The sequence below is a fragment of the Typopeltis vanoorti genome, chromosome 7, assembly GCF_054136105.1.
Source record: "Typopeltis vanoorti isolate ZY-2024b chromosome 7, IOZ_Tvanoo_1.0, whole genome shotgun sequence".
In the NCBI taxonomy this organism is placed as follows: domain Eukaryota; kingdom Metazoa; phylum Arthropoda; class Arachnida; order Uropygi; family Thelyphonidae; genus Typopeltis; species Typopeltis vanoorti.
This window is the reverse complement of record NC_143555.1, coordinates 79903381-79925988: the sequence shown is the minus strand read 5'-3', so window position 1 is coordinate 79925988 and position 22608 is coordinate 79903381. Positions and strand designations below refer to the sequence as shown.

At 36.1% G+C, this 22608-nt stretch overlaps 1 protein-coding gene across 7 annotated transcripts in view; it reads left to right on the top strand.

Annotated features, from left to right (window-relative positions):
- Positions 1–22608, top strand: part of LOC150104805 (TBC domain-containing protein kinase-like protein) — a 559840-nt gene that overhangs the window by 279606 nt on the left and 257626 nt on the right. For all 7 annotated transcript variants that reach the window (XM_090395364.1, XM_090395368.1, XM_090395367.1 and 4 more), the window contains exon 13: positions 7378–7427. In XM_090395364.1, coding sequence (XP_090251490.1) covers positions 7378–7427 — 50 coding nt within the window. The remainder of the gene's footprint in view (positions 1–7377; positions 7428–22608) is intronic.

Sequence of the window (22608 nt, the reverse complement as noted above, 5' to 3'; positions counted from 1 at the left end):
AGAGGATTTGAGTAAACTAGATTGGCAAATGATTGGGGGGGTGTCAGTCTTGAATGTAAAGTCTTGAAGTTTGGGATATATCAATGGGAGGCTGCATACTTGATTGGAGGAAGTAGGGGAGACAAGAGATCTGGAGGTGATGATCGATAGAAAACTGAAATTTAGGGGCATATTGCAAAGGTGGTTAAGGTTACCCAGAGGATTGCTGCAATACTGAGAAGGATGCTGACCTACAGATAGAAGAGTTATCATTCTGTTGTATAAGACCCTGATCAGACTACAGTCAGACTGTTGTTCTCAAATTTGGTCCCCAGGATATGAAGGGGATAAATTAACTGTGGAAATGGTGCAGAGGCAGATAACAAAGATGGTCTAAGGACTGTACAATGTTAATTAAGAGGATCGGCTGAGGGAATGTGGACTGCAGAGTTTGGTGGATAGAAGAAGGAGAGGTGATATGTTGAAGACTTTTAAACTGTTGAGAGGCAGTTAAGGGTGGACACTGGGGAGTTCTTTCACTTGGTGGAGCAGCGGGAAGGAGCGATGACAAGGGGCCATCCCTGCAAAGTACGAAAAGCAGTCGTCAGTAAGAGAACGAGGAGTGTTTTTTTGCATGGGGTGTGTTGGAACCGTGGAATGCATTGTCTGATAGAGTGGTGAGAGCAAGAATAGTCGATGAGTTCAAACAGTGGTATGATAGACTGTGTTTCCTAGGAAGAACTTCCCATGATGAGTCTCTTGACTCCATGGAGGCCTGAATAATAATAATAATAATAATTTCTTTTTTTGAAAATATTTAAAGGCATATATGAGAATTTTGCTTTGAAAATTCTTTGCTAGATCTGTAGTTTATAATTTCCATAATCAGTATTCACACTAACATATTTTGCATCCACTTGATACAAACTTGAGGCACACATGGACCATGCAACAGCAAGAAAATCATGTGATTTTGGGATTGCATTTCTATATCTCCTTTTTCCATAATTAGGCTTCATTTTTTTTTTTTTTTAGTTTGAAGAATGTGCTGAGGTATTACTTTAAAGAATACCATTAATACAATTTATTATGATTGAAAACAATTTCATGCTGTTGGTTATAAAATTACTCTTCTTGATTCAGAAAGACAAATTTTGTACTGCTTTAAAAGTCTTAAAATGCATTGAACTATGTCTGGAATAAGCACATACAGCAAACCATTTTAAAAAGAATGCACCACGATTATTATTTTTTTATTATCTTTGCAGTCTTTTCTTTTTTTTTTTTCCTTGTTTTAGTTTTTTGAACTTTCTTTTCAGTTTTGTTAGCAGTCTTCTTTTCAACTTTTTTAATATAATTGCAGATATGGAAGAGATTTTTCATAGAGTGGGAGAGTGGGATAGAACAAGAGGCTATCACTGGCAGCTGTATAAGGAGGGTGTGAGCAACAGAGTGAGAAGTTTCTTTGCATGGAGAGTGGTTGGTGAGTGGAATGCATAGCCTGAGTGTGTTGTGAATGTAGCTCCATTGAATCTGTTAAAATATGGTTGGATGAGCATTGTGTGTAATAGCATTTACCTTCCACGATGAGTCTCTGACTCCATGGAGGTCAGATATTAATAATAAACTAAAATAAATTTACAATTTGACTTTGCCAAAATATTGGAAGTATTAATTAAATTAATTTTAGTCAGTATACTGGTCTATGCTGTAAAATCCTTAAATAGTACAATTAAGGATAACTTTATAAAAATGTGCCCATGTGATGAGGAAGGGACATAATATATGGTAAAGGGGGTGCATGAAGTGAAACACCACCCAGCATGAACATGTTAAACAGGTTTTGTGACTAGTGAAAACACCTTACTCTCATTCTGTCTGTCAGTTCTCTTAATACAACTCCCCTGACTAGCTTAATGTCTCAATCACATCCACTCCTCTTCTTCCTATTCATGAGGCTTTAAAAAATATAGTTATGAATAGCCAACATATAATAATATGCAAGCAACAGAAAGAATAATTATGGCCAGTTGACTCTGGGGAATAGTCATGGCAGCAAGTGACCATTGAGAAGGATAATAGTGAAATTATTGAATAACCACTATATCAGCATATAACATACTGATATAAATGATGCCGTGCAACATGTAGAAGGGAGACACTTTTGATCCTCATGATAACGACAGTTATCATGAGGATCAGAAGTGAAAGAATCAGAGTTGTATCAGGTGTTGATTGGGTTAGATGTTAATAAGGCTATGAGAATGCATGACATATTGACACATATTTTTAAGGAATGTGCACACTAGTTAGCTGTACCCTTGACCTGGTTATTTAGTGAAAGTTGTGCGGTTGGGTAAGGTTTCTATGGAGTGAAAAGAAGGCAAAAATTTACACTCCACAAGCATGGTTCTAGGACAGAAGTTTCCAATTATAAACCAGTTCATATAACTGCATGATCAAGGTGTTGGAGAGATTGGTCAGGAATAGAATACGAGATTGGGTTGATGGACATAGAATTCTTTATGACTGTCAGCATGGATTTGTATAGGGTAGGTCTTGTTTTAGTAATTTACTTGCATTTTATGAAAATGTAATGCATCAGCTAGATAAGTGAGAATCATATACAGTGATATTCTTACCCTTTGAAAAAGCATTTAATAGATTCTCACATCAGAAGTTGTTGTACAAGCTGCGGAAGATGGGAGTAGAATAGTATATCGATTAGTGGGATTGGTGATTGGTTTTCTGAAGTTGTCTATGATGAGCAGTGTCTCAAAAAAAAAGGTAACCAATGGCATTCCACAGAGTTCTGTTCTTGAGCCCCTGCTGTTTAACTTCTTTGTAAATGATATATTAAATTCTTTGTAAAAAAGAATTTGTATCAGATGTTGGTTGGGTTAGATGTGAATAAGGCTGTGGGAATGGATGCCATATCACCATGTATTCTTAAGAAATGTAATGTGCACCACATTTTGCTGTGCCCTTGACCTGGTTATTTAATGAAACTCTTGCAGTGGGTAGGTTTCCTAAGGAGTGGAAAGAAGGAAAAATAGTGCCACTTCACAAGCATGGTTCTAAGACAGAAGTCTTCAGCTATAGGCCAGTCTGTATAACTGCGGTTGTGGTCAAGGTGTTGGAGAGATTGGTAGGGAATAGAATAAATAATTGGGTTGATGGACATAACATTCTTTATGATGGTCAGCATTGATTTGTAAAGGGTAGGTCCTGTTTTAGTAATTTACTTGCATATTATGATAAGATGACAAGTGTGTTAGATAAGGGAGAATCATATACTGTCATATTCTTAGACTTTGCAAAAGCATTTGATAGATTACCACATAATAAGTTGGTGTACAAGTTGCAGAGGATGGGAATAGATAGTATATTGGATATAGATAGTATATGGATCAGAGATTGGCTCTCTGAACGATACCAGTGTTTCAAAAAAGGAGGGAAACTAGTGGCATGCTCCAGGGTTCTGTTTTTGGGCTCCTGCTGTTTAACTTGTTTGTAAATGATATATCATGTGATTTAAGTAAAATCTCATTAAGTAAAAGCATTGATTCAGATCCAGTTTCTGATCCAGAATCATTATGTTTGTCCTGATCTATTTTCTGAATGAAGAAAGTTTTAACATTTCTGAAGATTATTTCTTCTTCTAGGTTATACCTTACATTTGGTTTAAGTAAAATCTCATTAAGTAAAAGCATTGATTCAGATCCAGTTTCTGATCCAGAATCATTATGTTTGTCCTGATCTATTTTCTGAATGAAGAAAGTTTTAACATTTCCGAAGATTATTTCTTCTATCTATGGGAATACTATCTATTCCCGTCCTCTGCAGCTTGTACGCCAACTTATCATGTGGTAATCTATCAAAACATAAGATTTTACTTAAACCAAATGTAAGGTATAACCTAGAACAAGAAGAAGAAATAATCTTAGAAAATGTTAAGATATATCATGTGGTTGACTATGGTGGATGTGATATGATGATGCAAAGTTGGGAAGAATTATAAGTAACACTGCTGATGTTAAATCTCTTCAGGAAGTTTTGAATATACTTTATGACTTGGACAAAGGAGTGGGGATTGTAGTTTTAATGTTAATAAGTGCAAGGTGTTGCATTTTGGAGTGCAGAAATACAAGGCTGTGTACTATATTGATGGCGCTGTACTGTGGGAAGTGAATGAGATTGACAGTTTGGGAGGGATGGTTGACAGCAGACTGAAGTTTGAGGCAACTTTGCAAGTGTTGCAGAGACTGGAAACCGAAGTGCCACTATAAGAAGAAGTACGAGGGGTGATCTGAAGAGTTCTTGGCCTAACAATGAAAAAATGAATTTATAATTTCAAAATTATTTTTATTTCAACATAATCTCCATTAAGACTAATACATTTATTCCAGCGACTCCAGCACCATTATCTCTTCTCTGTAGTGGTTCTCAGTAAAATCTGCAAAATACCTCTCTACAGCTGCAATCACTTCTTGATTCGAAGAAAAATGCTGACCATCAAGGAAGTTTAGTTTTGGGAAGAGATAGAATTCAGAGGGAGCCACATCTGGTGAATAGGGTGGATATTCCAACAATTCATAGTGCAGATCCCTTAATTTTCCCATTGCCAAAATCCCATCATCTAGTCTGGTTAAAAGATCAGAATAATATTCCCCAGTTATTGTTTTACCCTTTTCAAGATAATTAATAAACAAAATGCCTTTAGCATCCCAAAACACCGATGCCATGATCTTTCCTGCTGATGGAACTGGCTTTCTCTTCTTTGGCTCTGAACAACCAGCTTCTGTCCACTTGACCGCTGTTTGGATTCTGGTGTGTAATGGTGAATCCAAGTCTCATCCATGGTAATAAATCAATGCACAAAATTAGTTTTATTCTTGTTAAAATGCTCCAAGCACTGTTCAGAGATTTTCATGTGAGTGCATTTTTGATCTGCTGTGAGCAAGCATGGCACTCATCTTGCGCAAAGCTTTTTCATATGCAATTCTTGATGCAAAATATATTGTACATGTTCTTTTGAAATGCCTGTAGGCTCAGCAATTTCATGCACTTTTACTTGCTGGTCATCCAATGCCATACCGTGCACTTGATCAATGATTTCTGGTGACGTTACACTTTTTGAACGTCCTTCACGTGGATCATCTTCAAGGATGGTATGGCCATATTTAAACTCTGCAGTCCATTTCTTAATTATCGAAAACAAAGATTAAGAGTGCCTATAAACTTTCATGAACTTCGAATGAATTTCTTTTGGCGTCAAACCTTCTTTTACAAAGAATTTTTTAACTGCACGATACTCATTTTTATCCATTTCAAGGGATTCAGACAGCTCTATAAAACAAACTACTTGATAGAATGACTTGCAATATTACATGGATGCTTATGACAGATGTACCAACTTAGAAAAAAAAATCCTGCCGATAGTGTTGCATCTATGGTCGAGGCCAAAATCTTTTCAGAACACCCTCGTATACGTATAAGGAGATGGTTGTGCCACTGTATAAAACAACGTTCAGACCACACTTGGATTATTGTGCTCAGATTTGGTCACCTGGTTTTCAGTGTGATGTGGGAACATTGTCTTGGCCACTCATCTCTGGCAATGAGTGACCAAGACAATATCAGGAATTTGGAATGCTGGCTATGGAGAGAGGTTGAAGAAATGTGGATTGCAGAGTTTTGTGGATAGGAGGAAAAGCGATGATATGATAGTCATTTAAGTTAGTGAGGGGATTTTATCAGATTAATCCAAAGGGGATTATGAGAATAGTAGAAGGTGAGAGGGGCAAGAAACAGAGGTCATCCCTGGAAGTTATGTAAGAGTGTTGTGAAGAGGGGTGCGAGGAGTAGATTTTTTACTTGGAGAATTGTGAGTGAATGGAATGCATTACCAGAATATGTTGTTAATGCAGGTTGTGTTAAGGATTTTAAGATTCAGTATGATAAATATGTTGTCAGTGAATAAACCTCCCAAGATGAGTCTGCCTACTCCATGAAAGGTGTAATATTGTTATCATTATTATTATAATACAGGATCTCCATGGTCAGAAGATTCATCTCAGGCTATTGTGTGAATATGTGGCCTTATTCACACAATACCTATTTATACCTCTCCTTAAACTCGTTCACTTGATGAAGCATTGGCAACTGCCTCTGGCAACCCACTCCACCCGTTTAGTAGTCAAAAGTCTACTCCTAATTACTCTTGTTAATCATGGTCTTACACAATTTCTATGGGTAACCTCTCATTCTCTTGCTTCTTGCCATGTACTGAAAAAAAGTCTTCAGTATATAAAACTCTTTGAATAACTTATATGTTTCTATCATATCTCCTCTGATAGGTAAAAAGAGGAGATATGATATGCTTCTATCATGTCTCCTCTTTTTACCTATCAGCTGTCAGCTAGTTTTCTAAGCTCACAGACTTGCAGTCTGTTCATGGGGAAGCATTCTATACACCTGCTACATCTTTGTCACTCATTCACTTCTAGATCCTTTCCACCACTTCTTCATCTGTACTGAATCCAGAACTGCACATAGTAGTTCAAATGTGGCCTTATTAAATCCTTATATAGGGAAACAATAATTTCTCTATTCCTTGTTAGTGTATTCTTCAACAACCACATAATTTGGCATGCTGTTTTGGCTATTTTTGCGATACGAACTCTAAACTTCAACTTCTTGCCCACTATGTCCACTACCATATCCAGGTTCCTGGCCTCATCAGTTTCCTGCAGTTCGGTTTCATCAATATAGTACACAGTTTGTGCTCTCTACTTCCAAAAATGCATCTGCATATCTATAACCTGTCTAGTCTCTAGACAGGTTATAGGATCATATGTAATTTGTTGCAGTGGAATAATTTATTAGACAGACAGACAGACAGACAGACACACACAGACACGCACGCACGCACGCACTTAATACTATACCTGTAAATTATTATTAATTCATTTGCCTCTAATGAAGTATTTCTATTCACACCTTTCTTTCTCTTCCTGATATTTGCAAATCATTCTCGGATGGCTAATGTCTCATTAATATTTACATTAATGTTCACATATTTACACCTTTCAGTGATTTTAGTATACCAACTAAATATAGGATTATTGGTTTCTAATACATCCTGAGACAAACATGCCCCCCCATGCAGATTTGGTTGTAATTGAAAAATCCATCACAATATGTGATGCTATTGCCAATATTCAATGTGAATTATGTCTATGCAAGAAGAAATATCTCATTGTTGATCAAGGACTCCTAGAAGTTTCTTCTCATACCAATGGGAACGTATGTAATAAAAACGTTGCCATAAAAATGAAAATTTTATTGAATGCTACATATAGTTAGAAGTTTAACTAATTTTATATTCCATTTCAGAGGTTAAAAGATGTAGATCCTGTAGTATATTATCCTCTTATTGAAAATGGGTGAGTAATATGATTTCAGTCTTTTTTTCAAGTAGTATCTTCATTTCTGTAATAATTGATTGATTATTGATCAATGACCATATGTGAGCAACAGTAATCCAATTTTATTCTTTTTAAAAAAAAGAAAAAATTTCGATTGATGATTATGATTACCCTGATTCCTTCACAAAATGGCTGGCATAAGACAATGTGGTATGAATATCTTGTGGTATGTGTGCTTCCTGGCATTTAGATATGTGGCAGGTGAGAGAAAGGGGGAATGCATATATGTGCAAAATGTAGGCAATGGGTGGGAGGAACTTAGTGAGTTAGATATTACAATAACTGACCTCATTATCAGGGGTGGGAGAATCTCAACCTAGAGAGACGAGTAGTGTGATAGAGGGGGAGAATAATGAGCAGAATATGAATAAAAAAATAAGAATGGGGAGTGTGGAAGGCTTGAATGATTGTAAATTTTTGGAGATTCTCTTGATTGGGAGGATGAATGCTAAGCAAGAGTGGCTAACTTGCACTTAAAAAGGAGGTAGAATGTCTTGGGAATGAGATGAGAAGTATGAAAATGAAATTAGGTGAATGGAAGAGATAATGCCAGGCAAATCAGAGTAGGAGTGAGAGAGAGAGTTATAGGAATGATAGAAGAGGAGAGAATAGAAACTGTAGAAGAGAGGGAATGAGAGAGTTATCGTAATGATAGAAGTGAGAGAGAGTTATGGGAATGACAGAAGAGGAGAGAATGGACACAGTCGGAGAGAGGGAATGAGAAGAATGTGAGCTAGTGCTGGAACCAGGGATAGAGTGATGCCAGGACACCAGGTAAGTAGGGGATCACAGAGAGAAAGAGTTTGAGGAGAGGAAGTGAGGGATGCAGGTGAGCAATCAAGGAACAGAGTGGTATGAGGTATGTTGTATTGATACTCAATCCGTGGTGTGCAAGATAGGATGCCAAAAGAGTGTTTGCTTGGAGGAAAGATAGAAAGTGTGGGTATGGCAATTAAGTGGGGTGAAAGAATGGATGAGATGACTATGATGGTGGGCTAAGTGTAATGGTAACCCAGAGATTGCTGCAATACTGAGAAGGACGCTGACCTGCAGATATAAAAGAGTTATTGTTCCATTGTATAAGATCCTGATCAGACCACACCTAGATTACTGTTCTCAAATTTGGTCCCCAGGATTTAAAGGGGATAAATTAACTGTGGAAAGGGTACAGAGGCGGATAACAAAGATGGTTTCAGGACTGTACAATGTTGGTTATGAGGATTGGCTGAGAGAATGTGGACTGCAGAGTTTGGTAGATAGAAGAAGGAGAGGTGATATGATTGAGACTTTTAAATTGTTGAGAGGTAGTTAGAGGATTGACACTGGGGATTTCTTTCACTTGCTAGAATGGGGGGGGGGAGCGAGGACTAGGGGCCATTCCTGTAAGTTACAAAAGGAAGCTGTGAGGAAGAGGGTGAGGAGTGGTTTCTTTTCATGGAGAGTGGTTGAACCATGGACTGCATTGCCTGTAGAATGGTGAGAGCAAGAATGGTCAATGAGTTCAAGGAGTGGTATGATAGACTTTGTGTTTCCTAGGAAGGACCTCCCACGATGAGTCGTTTGACTCCATGGAGGCATTTATAATAATAATAAAGTCAGCTCCTTCCTGTCTTCTGATAAATTTTAAGAATACTTTTCATTGTCAGTAAATACAAGATTTTAGGATCTGAGAACAGCTGTTTACAAATACATGTTACTTTTGATGTTATTTAAATAGGACTTGAGGCCACTCCCCCATTGAATGATTTCATTAGTGGGATTGTTGGTCATTTCTAATATAACGAGTATGCCTATGTTGATATCAGAAATATCTTTTTCATTTTATCAAAGGTTGGTTTGCATTTTTCTTGATTTTTAAATTCTTCTAGACTGCTCTACTATTTTTGTGCATAGTGTGATCCAATAGATGTACCCATATGCTTATCAGTAGCTTCACTTTCTTAAATTTTTGCCTTTGCATGATTATTAAAATGAAGCCTTTTCTAGTTTTTCTTCAAAATAATATGAGAGTACATAATATTCTGTCTGTTCATTTGATAAACCTTGCACAGATATTCCAGGCTTCAAGATCCTTGAAAATTCTTCAACCATTACCTTAAACAGATCTTCATAATATCCTGTCTTTTTTTCTTGCAAAAAAAAAAATTCACCTTCCCTTATCCTGTTTGATAATACCCATACCCAACTTGCTGAACAATAGATCAAATCTCTCTTCCTGGGCTGATATTTATCTCTGATATTTAGCCTTTCATGCAGAAACACACTCATCAATAGCTTCCTTACCCCCTAAAAAAATTTGGATCCTTTTCTCTGGATATGCCACTTTTCACTTATCTAGCTCCTAACTCTGACATAATTCCAAATATTTCTGTAGAATCTATTATTTTCATGTTTTGGTTGGTGCATTATAATCTCTTAAAAGTTATTAATGCTCTCCAAAAGAGGGCAATTTGTTAATTGATGATTCCTCTCACACGGACATCCTTTTTATAATTGTGTAAATAGATGTGTATTATCTACTTTATTCTAATTAGCAGTGGGCTTTGCTTTCGTAACCTTTCTTTCTTATTCTTTTTATCCTATCGATGCTGTGCCAGTGAAATATGGAGGCTATTAATTGCCGCTATTGTAATAATGATGCTTGTTGCCGTTATTGTAATAATGAGGCTGGCTGTGCCTTTGTAATATCTTTATTATATTATAATAAGTTTTCCTCTTATATTCCTTTCTTATTCTATCTTACTATTGCATACTATGTTTATCCACCTTTCGCATTTACTAGTTGTATGCCTGTGAATACTGGAAAATTTATTTGTTAAGATTGCAGCACCAGTATTTCTATATCGGCATAAGACTCATAATATGTCCGGTAGATCTCTCTCTCTCTTACTAGCATAAATTCCTTCAATAAAGTTTACATAAATAGTCATGGTTCTCAAGTACTTAAACTACACTTTTAATGCCTTAGTTGTTTTCCGCTCGCAGGTCTGAGTTTATTTAGGAACAGTGCATTGTGAATTAAAAGATCAGGCAGCACTCTATTGACATATAAATAAAACATATTTATTTATATTAATACCAAAGTACATTAATTAAAGGATAGGGAGGTTACTCTCTCTACCTATTTGTTAGACTTTTAGCATAATGAAACAAAATTTCACTTTTCAATACTAAATAACTATACAATATAATTACTCGTTTACTTCTCTGCTTATTAAATCAAATTATTGAAACTCTAATTTACTCACAAAGAGGTTAGCTAGCTATGCCAAGTTATCTCACAAATTATATTCCAATTAATAACAAATCAGAAGAACTCTCTTATATACACTGCTTATTTTTAGTACCTTATCTCTTAACAGTCCATCTAAACTATTTTTCCTATATTATATAAAAGAAATATGGAAAAAAATAGGAATACACTCACATATGCTCTGTCTTCTGGGTCTTGCACTGTATCAAGGATTTTTCACTAGAGTCCTAGACCCTTCTTCCATCTCGGGTCTTAGATTTTCTTTCTGCAGTGTCTTACTTCACCCGTGCTTCATCAAGGATTTTTGGTGGGACTTTGGAATGCTGATCTCCGGTACTGTTGGGCTTCGGCCGAGGGGTCCGGCTTGTGGAACTTATGCAGTCTCGCTCAGAAGGCAATGCATTCTCTTCTGGGCATTGAAGTTTGCTCCTTGATTATTAACTTCTGGTAATCTTCCACAACCATATCCAGGATCGAAATAGCCTCAGGTGGATAGGCTTCCATTTGTCCCCGACATCTGGCCCTATGGTTGTGTCCTGCTTCCGACTGCCAATATTTCTGCCGATGATTTTCTGTCGATCTTCAATGCCTTTTTATTTCACCATCTTCGGGGTCTTGCGTGAAGTGTTGAGACCCCCCCGAAGAATATGGCACGATTCTTTGATCTTCTGTTTCAACTGACCCGTTCTTTCTTCTCCTGGTATACTACACAAATCTAATTAGACGAACACCGGAACTACTTGTGAATTGTGCTGTCCCTTTTAAGAATGACCTTGACGGTGGGCATACTCAGAACTTGTAAACAATAGTTTCAAAAGCACTTAGTTAAACAATAACATATAGGTTGGAGTGACATAGCATTTTCTTTTGTTTCTTGCAAACTTCACTCATTCTTTGTTTACTATATCTTGGCCAGGTTAAATTTATCATAGGATTAAATATATTCTTTTTACAAACGTTCTTTTTATATTACAACCTTTTGAGATGTGACCTCTGTAAAAGTCAATGCAAGGTGCTTGTAAAATTCCAAGCTACATCGAGTTTTACAATTGTATTCATTACAGTGCAGGACATAATAATATATCATGAATCACAGAAAGTTTTTTTTGCTGGTTTACAAAGTGCATTATGCTTGAAAAGAAATTATATTGTTGTAAATTCTTTACCTTAGCATAGGCTGACAGTTTACAGGTAAAGTATCTTCTTCACAACTAGTCTACTTGTATATAGAGGCTGTTGATTTCACATCAGTTGTCTTGTATCCTATAATGCAAAAACATTATGGTACAATAGACACTCAGACCTGTTTTGACCTGTATTCAGGTCTCATCAGTGGGAGCTAGATCCAATAAGACACTAAGGTAAAATCAATCCATAAGTTATATATTATCTGTATACAAATAGTAAAATGTTATATTATGATGAAAATATATCACATGTAAACTTTGCTTATACTTGGGTAAAGTATTAGAAATATAATTTCTTGTTGAGTGTAATAAATTTGTAACCAAACAGAAACTTTCTACAACTATCTCTGAGCTAGAGTATTTTAACAATATGGTGATACACCATTTTACTATTTGTGTGTGGAAAAAATATTCAACTTCTGCAATAATTCTGCATCACTGACAGCATAAATCTCTTGACTCTTTCTCTTTGTGCCCTCACTCCTACTTTGGCAAAAGGCACATCTCTCCCCCCCCCCCTTCCTCGAGGTTGCATGTTGCCTTCACATTCACTCTCATTCTGTGTATTTGGAAATCTTCTTAGTTGGCTTTTTCTCTGTTTTTCCTTCTGTACAGATTCATTATCAAGGGACATTTTTTCTTATTTTTTGCAGGTGTTGGATTGCTTTTTTTTTTTTTTTTTTTTTTTTTTAGACTTTGCTGTTTGGTGCAGGCACTATCTTTTCAGCGTAGGAGCTTTTGTTGTTCATAGGCACTGGTTCTTCAATGTAGGATTTCCTTTCTACAAATGCTATTTACGAGCATAGAATTTTTTACAGGTTTCATGCCTCATTATCTAGTGGTGAATTTTAAGGACTCACCACAGGATCTTTATCAGACCAGTAGATTTTTTTCTAATACAGTGTAAAATTTAATATGAGTTGTCTTCTATCTAGAGTTGAAACTCTCTGGTTTGAAATAAATGAATCACATTAAGTAAGAGAGATCATCATAACATAACATTAGCTAGAGCAGTCAGCATATAATATGCTTTTACACCTTTTGATGGTGGTCTATCAGAGACAAGCTGCTATTAGGTTTCAAAATTTCAAAATCAAGATATTCCTGCTAGAGTACATTAAAAATTTGGATGATATAATGTATAGTGTTTTCTAAATGGGGAACATTCGAGGACATATGTAAGGAAGAAAGTCTCAAAAAGAAGGAATAGAAATCAGGCAGCATTTATTTTACCATGGAGGTTAATCAACAGGTTCCCAACTTGCCTTCAAAGGGCAGTGGGAGTAATAGTGAACTATCTAGGAGTCTTGGCAATATCTATGATGCAGCACCTGTAGCTGACACATTTAGTTTTAGGTGTGTACCCTAAAACTAAATATGTTAATTGCTGGTGTGTGTGTGTGGGGGGGGGGTATATTTCAGGACAGTGCACGATGTTGTAGTAAATGCAGATCAAGTGCACTTAAAATCAACACTTGTCTGCATAGGACTTATTGCAGAAAAAGGTTGGTGGTTCTGTTGAACCCATCTCCACACCTAATGATAGCAACTGTTGCTGACAGAGCTAGGAAGACAACCGCAAAAAAAAAAAAAAGAAAAGAAAAAATAAATAAAATAATAATAACAAAATAAAAACCACTTCCAGAGGACTTCTTTAGAGAATATTAAAAAAAAGAAAACCCCCAGTTAACAACACTACCAATCAGGTAGCCCTTAAGTTTTAATTGGCTCAGCTCCATCAAACCAAATTAAAACTAAGTTGGCAGAAAGCATTAAAAAAATGAAAGAAACATGAAGGCAGAAGAAATGGACTTTATAAGTAGTTCTACAGAAAGAGAAGCTGATGAAACAAAAAATGAAAAAGACAAGCTCTGCAGCATCAGGAAGATCAAGAATGCAGCTATACTGAGCCTACTGAGCAGATACTAAAGATAACACTACAAAGACTGTGCACCCATTATTGTTATATGGGCACCTGCAAGAAGTCCTAAGACTCATCGCGGGAGACCCGTTCTATCCACACAATCTGTCATACCTCTTCTTGAACGCATTAACAGACAAAGCACTCAAAACTGACTCCTGCAACCCATTCCGCTCATTCACAACTCTCCAATCAAAAAATCTAGTCCTCACACCCGTACTAACCACACCTTTCTTCAACTTCCAGGGATGACCCCTCCCCCTTGTTCTGGTCCCTCTAGCCAAGAGCTGAAACATTTCCACTGCATCAATCCTATCTTGTAAGCAAGTTAAATGTTTCTATCATATTCCCTCTTTTTCTCCTCTCAACCAACTTCTGCAATCCACATACTCTCAATCTATCCTCATTGGGAATATTACACAGGCCACTCACCATCTTGGTCACTTCCCTCTGAATCCTCTTCACTGTTTCCTCATCTCCCAAGAAACCCAAGTGACCAGATTTCAGCACAGTAATCCAAATGTGGGTGTATCAAGGCTTTATAATGAGAAATAATAACTTCCTTATCTCTACATGTTAATGTGTTCTTCAATAGCCAAGTAATCTTATGGGATACCTTAGCAATATGTCCTCTAAGCTTTAACTCTCTGTCTACCACCACTCCTAATCTCTAGCTTCATCTATATATTTCCTGGAGTACAGACAGTGCTATCAATGTGGTACATGGCTTGTAATCTATATTTCCTAAAATGCATAGCTTTACATTTTTTCACATTAAACTGACATCCATTATCTTTTGCCTACAATGACATCCTATTTAAATCGTCCTCCAAGCTCTCCACATCGCTTTGATTAACTATTACGTACCTAATTTCACATCATCAGCTAAGAACTGAATATTTCCTTTCAATTTATTTCTTATATCATTCATGTACAAATTAAACAGCAATGGCCCCAGCACTGAACCTTGTAGCACAATACTAATCACCTTTTTCACCTCGATTCTGCCCCTCCATATACTACTTTTTGATATCTGTCCAGCAGCAGCTATCCTCTTATCCACTTAGCTAGTGTCATGTTCATCCCCATTTGTTCTAATTTATGTAACAGAGTTCCATGTAACAGAGTTTCAGATGCCTCTGCAAAATCATCATGTAGTCATTTCCTTTATCCAACTCAGCTGTTATTCTACTATAAAAAGTTAGTAAATTATTAAGGCATGACCGCTTTCACAAAGTCATGACGACTTTCTTACAGTATCATATTTTTATCTATCCATTCACGAATTCTCTTTTTGACTAATTTTTTCTAGTACTTTTACCACCGCCCCTGAGATACTGATTGATCTATAATTTGCTACTGTAGTCTTAGAACCTCCCTTATGGAAGGGAATTATTTTGCCCACTTTCCACTCACTTTGAACTCTACTAGAGCTGAGACTTAAATTAAAGAGTATAGTCAGAGGCATTGCCAGTTTCCTTGCATATTCTTGCAAAACCGTAGCTGATATCCCATCTAATCCCACAGCCATATTTGCATTGAGATTCTGCAATATCCTAAGAAGCTCCAATTCATCCACCTTTGTTCCCGCATTCAGTGTCTGTCACATATGTTTAAGTAGTAAGCTCACTAGGATGATGTATCATTACAAAGTGGTCACTCAGTAACTCAGCTATTTTCTCTGCTTTTTGTCTCCTCATGACCATCATCACTCATTACGGTTAATCTTCCATATTCATTCATTCTTCCTCTTACTTGCCATATAATGAAAGAACTCTTTAGGATTTTCTTTGGTCTGCTTGGCTAAATTCTTCTCATAATTTGATTTTGACTTCCTTCCCATTCTGGTTACTTTTCTTGTCTGAGCCTTGTACTGTTCATGAGTTTGCTGGTCACTTTTCTCTTTCTATACCCTCCATAACATTTTCTTCTTCTGCAGCTCATTCTTAATGATATTACTCATCCATCTAACTCCTATCTGATTAACCTTCCTTAGATATACAATTTTATTGCTTCCTCTAGATGACCTTTAACTACGAGGGTGGTCTGAAAAAAAAACGAATTTATAATTTCCAAATTATTTTTATTTTACAACATAATCTCCCTTAAGACTAATACATTTATTCCGGCAATGCTCCAGTGCCATTATCCCATCCCTATAGTGGTTCTCATTAAGATCTGCAAAATACCCCTCTACAGTTGCAATCACCTCTTGATTCAAAGAAAAACGTTGATCAGCGAGGAAGAGTTTTAGTTTTGGGAAGAGATAGAAGTCAGGGGGAGCCAAATCTGGGGAATAGGGTGGATGTTCCAACAATTCATATTGCACATCCCTTAATTTTCCCATTGCCAAAACACTTTTGTGGGCAGGCATTGTCCTGATGAAAGAGGATTTTTTCTTCTGCAAACCGGGTCTTTTCTCACGAATTTTTCATCTAATCTGGTTAAAAGATCGGAATAATATTCCCCGGTTATGGTTTTACCCTTTTCAAGATAATTAATAAACAAAATGTCTTTAGCATCCCAAAACACCGATGCCATGACCTTTCCTGATGGAACTGACTTTGTCTTCTTTGGCGCTGAACAACCGGTTTCTGTCCACTGTTTTGACTGCTGTTTGGATTCTGGCGTGTAATGGTGAATCCAAGTCTCATCCATAGTAATAAATCAACACACAAAATCAGTTTTATTCTTGTTAAAATGCCCCAAGCATTGTTCAGAGATTTTCATGCAAGTGCATTTTTGATCTGTTGTGAGCAAGTGCACAGCACCCATCTCATGCAAAGCTTTTTCATATGCAACTCTTCATGCAAATTATATCCTACGCGTTCTTTTGAAATGCTTATAGTCTCAGAAATTTCACTCACTTTGACTTGCCGGTCATCCGATACCAGATCGTGCATTCAATCAATGATTTCTGGTGTTGTTACATTTTTTGGACGTCCTTCACGTTGATCATTTTTAAGGCTGATACGGCCATGTTTAAACTTGGCAGCCCATTTCTTAATTGTCGAAAACGAAGGAGTAGAGTGCCCATAAACTTTTATCAACTTCGAATGAATTTCTTTTGCCGTTAAACCTTCAAAGAATTTTATAACTGCACGATACTCAATTTTATCCATTTCAACACTTTTGCTTCAGACAGCTGTATAAAACAAGCTACTTGATAAAATAATTTGAAATTTCACATGGATGCTTATGACAGATAAATCTTGCTGATAGTGTTGCTATCTATGGTCGAGGCCGAGAACGTTTCAGATCATCCTCATATATGCCATCCCATGCACTACTAACATCCTTACCCTGCAGTATTTTATGCCATGGCACAGATTTAATCTTCTTCCTAAGCTTGTCATAATCACCTGCATGTAGTTCCACGTATACCCCTTCCTGATAGAATATTCCTCATATTTCACAATCTTCAAAGTCAAGAATGCATGGTCACTTTTCACCAATTGGAGGCATTGTTTCTGATTGGTGAAAGTTATCACTAACAGAGTTATCTATAACCAAGGTGACCTTGGTTATAGATAGCTCTTCTGATCCTGTAACTAGGTTCAATACTCTTCCAACACTAGTTGGAAGAGTATTGAACCTAGTTCCTTTCCATCACATGCTGCCTTAAGTTAATTTTCTCTTAGTAGGTGTATAAATTCTGTTTCCTTCCTGCCATGTGATCTTTCTTTCTGCCATTCTATTCTATATCTCTATAGTTGAAGTACCCCATAATAATTACTCGACCTGTACTTATTGTACTAATTTGGCGGCACGTCTTCCAGATCATCTGTGGAACTCACTGGCCTGTAGCAACAACTGACTGTATATTTTGCCTTACTTGCCTTAATCTCACACCACACTGTTTCAAATGAAGAGCACTCTTCTGCCTGTCTCCTATTCTTTTTGGCTGCAATTCATCCACTATCATCAGCAGTACCCCTCCTCCATCCTATCTTTCCTGAAAATACTAAACCCTTTACATTCTCTCCCTGTAACTACATCATCTGCTGTTAGCCAAGTCTCACTAATGCCTATAACTTTTTGCAAGGTTTCACTAACCAATGCCAAAAACTCCTCCCTCTTGTTTCTGATACGTCTGGCATTAGTATATAGAAACTGCTGCATCCCTTTAGGCTCCACCCACCTTGATTCATGAATTGACTATGCTATTCAATATTTTTGAATTTTTGAGACGATTTCTCACTTGGTTATTCTCGTACTCATTCTCTTCATGGGTGCCTTCTCACTAACTCACTTGCTTCCACGCTAATTGCTTAAGTTTCCCTAAATTTGCATTTAACATGCTTGGTGAACAAAGCTCTCTCTAGACACCTAACCAAAACCGTTTAGATGCAGTCCATCAGCATTGTACAAATTTTTCTTTCTGTTAAACACAGACCACAGATCCACAAATCCTATATCTTTCTTTCTATCATAATGTGGAAGGAGACTTACAGTCTTCACCTTCTTGCTCTTCAGTTTTGCTTCCTCTAACAACTCCTTTACATCCTCCTTCATAGAATACTTCTCACCTCTCAAATCATTTGTACCAACCAAGACAATTATTGCCTTTGACTTACTTTTTTTGCATCTGGATAGTGTGGCTAATATCGTGAATTTTTGCAGAAAAGAGGATTTTGCATACTTTTTTAAGTACTCCACGGATTATTAAGTCTCTGTACATAATTTTTTACTTAACTTGTTTTTCTTGTTTGTTTGTTCAGTCGGTCTTTATTTTTCCTTCAGCCTGCTTGTTTCTTTCTGTTTTAGGTCCCACTAATCTCCTGCCACTTCTGCAATTTTTCAATTTTGCGATTTGTCCTGTGAAGGATAACATTCAAGTACACAATTTCTTTATGAATGTCCATTTCATTCTCCTCTATTTCCATGGCACACATTCGACATTAATAGCATCATTTTCCATCCTGACATTGGTACTGTCCACTCTACTAATATTTGCTGTGTTCTCATTACCTAACAGACACTCACTTTTCAAATGCTTAATATTCTCTCTCTCTCTCTCTCTCTCTCTCTCTCCAGTTCCCTTCCAAATATCTTTTAATTTTCTCAATGAATACATTTCACACATACTGCACTGAATAAAATCTTGCAAATTCAAATCACCCAACAACATGGTCTTTGCCACCATTGTTCATCCACGCATTGGTGCCATGTTGACAATATCATATTTAAAACACAACATTTACTTGCAATCTAACTAGCTCAGTCAATCCCACACCTGTTTAGAAAACAAACTACAATAAGTTAACCTAATTTTCTCAAATAAAATACAAAAAAAAGTTGCTTATCCATCAGTAGCATTAATTTCACTCTACACACACACACACACACACAAAAACAAACAAAAAATATGCCACCTGGCATCAACTCCAAGACTTTAAAGACCCTGAAAGAACTGGGTGAAAAACTTGTCAACTAGAAAATAGCTATCCTAAAGGAATAAATAGGAAATCCACAGTTTTGTATAACATATTGCAAAGATAAGATTTTCAAAAATCCAATGCAGACCTCAACACAATGGTGTTATATTTTCAAATTGCATTTAAAGATATCAGCAGAAAGCTGTCTAACAAAGAGATGCCGATACTACTTTGCATAAAATTATACAGGAAATTACTATTGCAAGCACAAGTTTATAATGTTCAGTTGGAAATCTCAATATCAGAGGATTTAAATCCAGCATGAAACAGCACTATGTATGGAATTTAATGCTATTTTAACATTAACTTCCTTTTTATCCAAGAGACTATCTTCTTTCCCTGTTACTAATGTGTTAATAGTTTTTCAAAGAAATGTGTCCAAGCCACCTTTTTTTGTTGTTTGGACAGAATAACCCAATGGATATTGCCATCCTAATTTGTCTCCCAGTTCTAGGTGCCTTTTGCAATGTATGGTAAGATGCAGACGGACATATTGCCACCATTGATTGGAGATGAAAGAGGAAAAACTATTTGGCTCATAGAGATTTTCTTGTCCAATAACTTGAGGGATAAAATAACTTTCCACTCATCTATAGAGCCCTATATGCATGGTGTATAAAATATCATTATGGCAGAAGATTGGGATAGAATTTCAGTACTCATTTTAGAAATTATGGACTTTACAACCGTGTTATAAATAACTATTTTAATTTCCTGATGTTTCGACCTTCATATTAAGGTCATCATCTGGAGTATATACAAATATACAAGGACAAGCTGAGTTACATTTGACACAGCATGCTAAATAATCAATGATTTGATCAACGGTTATTCTACTGGTATAACCTCTAGTGAAAAAAAAATACAGATAAAATTAGTTATTTAGAAAATACATCAAAAGCTAAATTCTATTTAAGATAACATAAGAGAACATTCTTTCATATAGATAGTTTTCTTACAGTAACAATGATGTCCTACTTTAACATGACAATTATTATATTAGATTTAAGATTCTGGATTATCTACAGTCCTGTTTATAGTTAACTCTTAGGGAGATAGGTTTCGTGGGTAGAATATGTGCCTTCCATATGCTTGGGATTTTTAGGCCATTATTATTGTTCAGATTGGGGTGGTTGATAAGAATCTCACAGGCTTCCTTAAATTTGCATTCATACCATGTTTTGGTGTGATGTAAACAACTGTTGCTTTTCCAGTCAATTCTATGTAAAGTGTTTAGGGTGATCAGAAAGGCCAGCTTCACCATAGCTATTATATTTAATGTGTCGTTTATGTTCCTTTTGTCTTATAGGAATTGTGCATCCTGTTTCCCCTATATATGGTAGATTACAGGTCCAATAAATATGGTATACTGCAAGGTGGGCCAGCAGAGGGAGTGGATCTTTGGAGATGAGTTGAGTAAGCTTTATAATTTTGCAGGAGATTTAAAGGTGGCTTTGAGGTTGTATTTCTGTAGTATTCTGTTTATTTTATCTGATGTGCCTTTAATGTAAAGAATAGTTATAGTTTTAGTGTAGTCTGGTTTATCTTTGTTTTTTATTGAGGTCTTGTAGAGAATTTTGTTAATAGTGTTTTGGCTGTAACCATTTTTTAGGAAAGTATTGCTGATAACTTTAAATTCTTCTTTAAGTGCTTGTTCATTGGAGCAAATCTTCAAAGCTCTGTTTTTTAGAGTATTAATGATTTTATTTTTATATTATATCTACTAATTTTATCAGTATTTTTTTTTTTTTCACTAGAGGTTATGCCAGTAGAATAACCGTTTGATCAAATCATTGTCTCTTTAGCATACTGTGTGAAATGTCACTCAGCTTGCCCTTGTATATATGTATATACTCCAGATGATGACCGTTTTAATTTCTCAAAACGTCGGGAAATTAAAATAGTTATTTAATAAAATACTTCCTCCATTATAGTACTGAAAAGAATTTCAGTACTATAATGGAGGAAGTCCCCATATAAAAAACATTGGGATGAGAAAATTAAAAATCTGCTGCTGAAATTTGAACTTTATATGGTAAAAGAAAAACTCTAGCAATAGAGAAGTCATCTGGCTTGGTCCAATGGCACAAACTTGCTTTGATCCTTTTTACATAACTATTAGTCTGCAGAGCGATGTCAAGTACAATATATCAACTTAATCCAGGAAGCCAGTATCACCAACCATCAAAATATCAAAGATGAGGAGATAAGCTGCTTAGGGCCTAGATTATGCCAGGAAACTTTCCTGAGCTTTCTAGATAAATGTTTACACCAACTCAAAGAAGAAGAACACAACTTAGATAAATATACAGTACATTGCTAAAAAAATTACCTCGTACAAACCATTCTTAAAACAAATTCCCTAAAAAATACTGTTTAACTCTTCCAACATATCAAGCAAACTACCATATCTTCCATTAATATTCTTTCTTCTTTAGATGCTTCATCTTTATAAACTAATGTTGATGTGCCTAAAACCTACTCTTGAAATTTTCTGTATCCTACTTATAAATGACTAATCCTTTTGGAACCTACAAACTTTTCTCCTACAGATATCCTCTTTTTAATAAGACTAATAATTTCAGCAAGTATTTCCAATTTTACAAACAGAATTTTGGTCTTCCCATGGGCCAGAACATTAGCAGTATACTCACTTAACCTTTTCTTGCCCATATGTAAAGACAGTTCTTACTCCCCTTTCTGCAGATTAGCATCCGTGACACACCATCTACATATGCAATAAGTACATTGTCTACACCACAATAAGCGATGTTAATCTGCAGAGATTAACATTGAAGGTTAAGTGAGTATACTGCTAATGTTCTGGCCCATGGGAAGACCAAAATTCTGTTTGTAAAATTGGAAAAAAAAGAATTTCAATCTGGGGCTGAGGGTATTGAATGAACACCCTCAGCCCCATATTTATTCCATATGGGGCTGAGGGTGTTCATTCAATACCCTCAGCCCCAGATTGAAATTCTCAGTTGAATACGAAGAAAATAAAACTATAAACTTCTTGAATTTGACCCTCATTAGGTTTGATCATCATATCAGTACCAAAGTATACCACAAATCTACAAATTGGAAATTATTTGCATTTCACTTCCTATCACCCTTACTGTGTTCAAAAATCTGTCATGTTAATGCTTGCAAATATTCATCTTCTGACATTACTTTAAACCAAGAAATTACTCCTCTGAAAGATATCTTCAATTCTTGACAATATCACAAGCAACTTATAGACTACACTATTCACTCTGCCCTAAATCATGTGTCATCTTCTCAAAGCTGAATATCAACACCACATGTAACCTTAAAAATACCACATGTCTAAAAATAT